At 45.4% G+C, this 4093-nt stretch overlaps 1 protein-coding gene across 1 annotated transcript in view; it reads right to left on the bottom strand.

Moving 5' to 3' along the window:
• GFPT1 (glutamine--fructose-6-phosphate transaminase 1) overlaps positions 1–3953 on the bottom strand; it is a 32900-nt gene extending 28947 nt beyond the window's left edge. The window contains exon 1 of the mRNA XM_009999352.1: positions 3634–3953. Within this exon, the coding sequence (XP_009997654.1) occupies positions 3634–3953 (320 nt within the window). The remainder of the gene's footprint in view (positions 1–3633) is intronic.
• Positions 3954–4093: the final 140 nt, after the last annotated feature.

Here is a 4093-nt window from a genome sequence, read left to right as displayed (position 1 = left end):
GAATTCATATCTGACAGGCTCAGAAAACACAATACCCCTGGCTGGGATACACTAATATCCTCCAGAATTAGAACAGCAGTCACACTTTACAACATAATAAACATCTCATCTAGGAACTTGACACAGGACTGCACAGATGAACTGAAAAGACTTGTTCAAAGCATGTCAGCTCACCATCCAATTCTTGACTCATACCAAGACCTGTCATAGTAAGAAGTTCTGCGTATATTTCTCTTTGGTGAAATATCTTGAATACTTTAGAAAATCAAATGTTTCCTTTCTTGCAGGTTTTCCTTAAAAACCTTACCTGGTGAACCACCAGCAGAACAGGAATGCAGCTGCTTGTGAAGCTCAACTGTCTCTTAGAATGGATTTTTAATATTCAAGCACAAAACCTAGGCCTTCTTAATGACAACTGACAGACTAAAAGAGCAGCATTTGCACCAAATTTCTATCGTTCAGTCACTAAAATGCTTTTCCCAACATTTTCCTGTGACCTGTTTGGTGCTCATGCTCCTTTATTTCATGGCAAAGTTCACAAGCACATGAAATGAATCACCATTTCCAGGTAAGAACAAATCATCCTCTCCAGTGTCTCGAATATGTGGAGTTACTCAGGAACAGCTTCTCCTAAACCTTTTCCCACAAAGCAGAAGAGCCTTCGGGCTAGATTTACTGTCAGATTTACAATTCCTTTGTACCATACCTTATACTGTTAAAAAATATTTCAACAGATGATCTTATCACTACATCCACTTGGCAATTCCAAAGAATCCTTTATCCTGGTGATGATGATTAAGCCTCAGTTCTTTCAATTGCAAATTACTGGGAAAAGTGATAAAAATATTTTTTTGCCAACTCCAGCAGGGGAAGCAGCAATAGCAAGTCCTAACACAGATCCTAAAGCAGCACAGAGCACAGTCCCAGAACCCATGCTCAAAGCCCACTGGAGTGGGCTCCTGTGGTTTGCTGTTGGGTGAGGCTGTTCCGGCCCCCTCCCCTCCCCCGTGCCAAAACCAAGCTCATTCTGCAGAGTTTGAACAAGTGCAAGGCCAGAAACAAGCAGGCTATCATTATTATGTCTGCCAGCTGTATAGGGAAGAGTTGACCTTCAATTAATCAAACTAGCACTGGGGAAAAAAACAGCAAAGCAGAAAAACATCCACTGGGTAAAAACCCCTCATTTTCCACTGGATGCTTCTTTTCCCACCCACCTCTCTCTGCAGCTAAAAGAAGCAAAATTTCTCCTGCTAAGAGTAAACAGCCAGGGCATCAGTTCTAAGGACAGGCTCTGGGCAGGAGCCTACCCCACACCTCACAGAAAGGCATACACCTGGGTGCACAGATGGGATCTGGGCACAGGACACCCTCAGACTTGAAACTCAAGTCTTTCTTAAGTCTGTTTTTATCTTCAGTCATCACTAGTAACATGAGAACTAAATTCTACAATCCCTTTTTGTTGTTAAAAACAGTCACAGCATATGATAGTTTATTTATTTACAGAACAGACCTGGCTACCTTGAAAAACCTGTTTTCCAAACTATTTCTCAGATGCCATTGAACTGGTTTGGTGCATTCAGACCAAGTCACACTCAGCTTACACTGGTCTAGGTCTCCAAACTGCAGGTTTGTAACACATACCAAGAACAAAACCTATCTTTCACTGACACCATTAAAAACAAAATCCCAGCAGACTTGTCATTTATGCAAGGCAGCAAGGAATTGAGCTTTGAGGGTACTTTACCCATCAAGCAGTACAAGCACATCAGACCACAGGACTTTGTAAGGTCACATGCATGTGAACCTGAGCATTAGATTATCAGTACATTGAAAACACTGTGTTGGTAATTCCAGTCTTGAAGCTCTCACAGGGAGGACTCGGGTAACAATAGCAGAACTGTCACTGTTTGCTTTTGTTTTTTTACAATAAACCATTTTATTCACTACCTTTCTACCTGAGATCAGCTGGATAAAAATCTGAATGTGAGCCATATACCCACCAGACACATGGCAAGATAAAGCAACATGCATCCTGACTTACAAATCTGTTACAGAAACGCCATTGGAGGGCTTGTAAAAGCAACCAGGTCTGCAGGGCTGTCACCACCCTGCATAAGACAGCTATTCAGACCCTGTAGAGGACACAGCACGAACAGTCAGATCCCTCTACTCCAAGACAGACTACTATCACTTCAGCTAGGACAATGAAGTCCTGTTAGTGTAAGTTCTCAGAATACCTACATGCCCGCTCTGTCTATATATGATATTTGCAAGTCTGAGTGGGCAATGCCTCAATTTGTTCACCTTGTTCCTTTTCTGGAGCCTACTGGGGAAAAGAGGACAAACCATCACTGCAATTAACGTTTCCAAATATGAGCAGAGACCACCCCTCATTCTGCCTTGGGCTCCCCAGCCGGCTGGGAAGGGCAGCACAGGTGACTGGATTCTCTCTTTTCTGCCAACTGTGCTTAACCACAAGTCACAGGAGTTCATGTGGTAGCACCCCCTACACAAAACTGCTTTCAGCCACGCACTTCCTGCATCCAAGAGCTCCTCCACTTCCAAGCCTTACTCTTCTGTACTAACGTCCGCAGTTAATGCTCTCCTCTTCTCACTTTTCAACCCATTTCTGGCTCTCAGAACAAGACTCCACAAGAGAGCCCATAGTGCTTGATGCTTTTTCTTACCGTTTCCTAAAATGTTTCAATATCCAAAAGCTCTGCTTATATATTGAAAAGGGGAGAAACACTTTACATCTTGATCACAACCCACAGGGCTTATGGCAGTTAAAAACACCAAGAGCAGGATGTTAATGTTGCACGTTTCAAAGACTGGACATCAGATAAGGGAAGCACAAGACACCAAAACCACCCCTACTCCAGCAGCAAGCTATTTATAATATTAATTATCCTTTCTACTCTTAGCCCTGCTCCACTTTGTATTTTAACACAAATTAACATAGTGTTAAAGGTAAGCTGAACTATGACTTTCTGACTGCCTCTTTGTAGTGCTCCACAGACTTTGACAGTTTGAAGGTGACACAAGTTCAATCTCATTAAAACAACAAAAGAAACAGCAACTTGCACATTAAGTATAAAAACCACAATCTTGTTTGGAGCATCATTTGAATTTTGCATATAAAAGCACAGGGGGAAAGACAATAAGGAAATGGGGAAAGACAAATAAGAAGAGCCAACAAGACCATGGCTGCATAAATTTCCATGGGAAAATATGAAGCCAACATGATAGAAAGAGGAAGAGAAAGGATAAATTATATTCTTGTGGCCAAGAGATGAGGTGGAGTAACTGTGCTAATATGGCAACCCAGAGTGGAAAGCACCCCAGTGATTCCAGAGAAGAGCCTCTCCAGCTCACCAAAGGCCTGTGCTCAACACCATTCTGTGAGCAGAGCGGGGTGGGCTGGAGCATAACCCTGCCATGGACACTCCTGAGCCTCCCCTGGACCAACCCACCTGTCTGCCTCACTGCCTACAGCGAGCACACCTGAGGCAGTGTGTGATTGGTATCTATATGAGAAGTTGCAATGCCTAAAAAATAGCGATAAACACTTCTCACCTAGAAGTGGGAGTGGTTGTTCTGATATGGCCAGAGAGACACGTTTGGAAACGCTACCGGCGAAACCTGTATCCCTTTCCCCTGGTGCACACGTTAGTGACGCTCGCTGGGGCTCCCGTGTCACTCGGTCGATTTTGACAACTACAGCCTCTACACCCGCTCGCCAGGGACCAGAACTGCCCCATCCTGGGCACCGGGGATCCCAAGCCCTCCACTGGCAGCCCCGAAGGTTTCCGCACCGAGGAACCGCCGTGCCCAGCCGGCCCGAGGGCGATGGCCTTTTTGCACACTCCGGCACATAATTTCGGGAGAATCTGCCCTTTATTAATACGCCGCGTCCCGCCTCCCCCGGGGAAACGCCGGCAAGAGGATGACATTTTCACATAACGGAGACGGGCCTCCCCTTCTTGCCGATATAACCGAGGCAACGCAGGAGCGACCGGCCCCCTTTTTCCTGGGGGTGCCCCTGCGGCGGGGAAGGGGGACTGAGGTTGGGACCCCCCGCCCCATCCCCCGG

The sequence above is a fragment of the Chaetura pelagica genome, unplaced genomic scaffold, assembly GCF_000747805.2.
Source record: "Chaetura pelagica isolate M959 unplaced genomic scaffold, ChaPel_1.0 scaffold526, whole genome shotgun sequence".
Taxonomy (NCBI): Eukaryota; Metazoa; Chordata; class Aves; order Apodiformes; family Apodidae; genus Chaetura; species Chaetura pelagica.
Note: the sequence above shows the minus strand (reverse complement) of the source record. Positions and strands in the feature narration are given on the sequence as shown.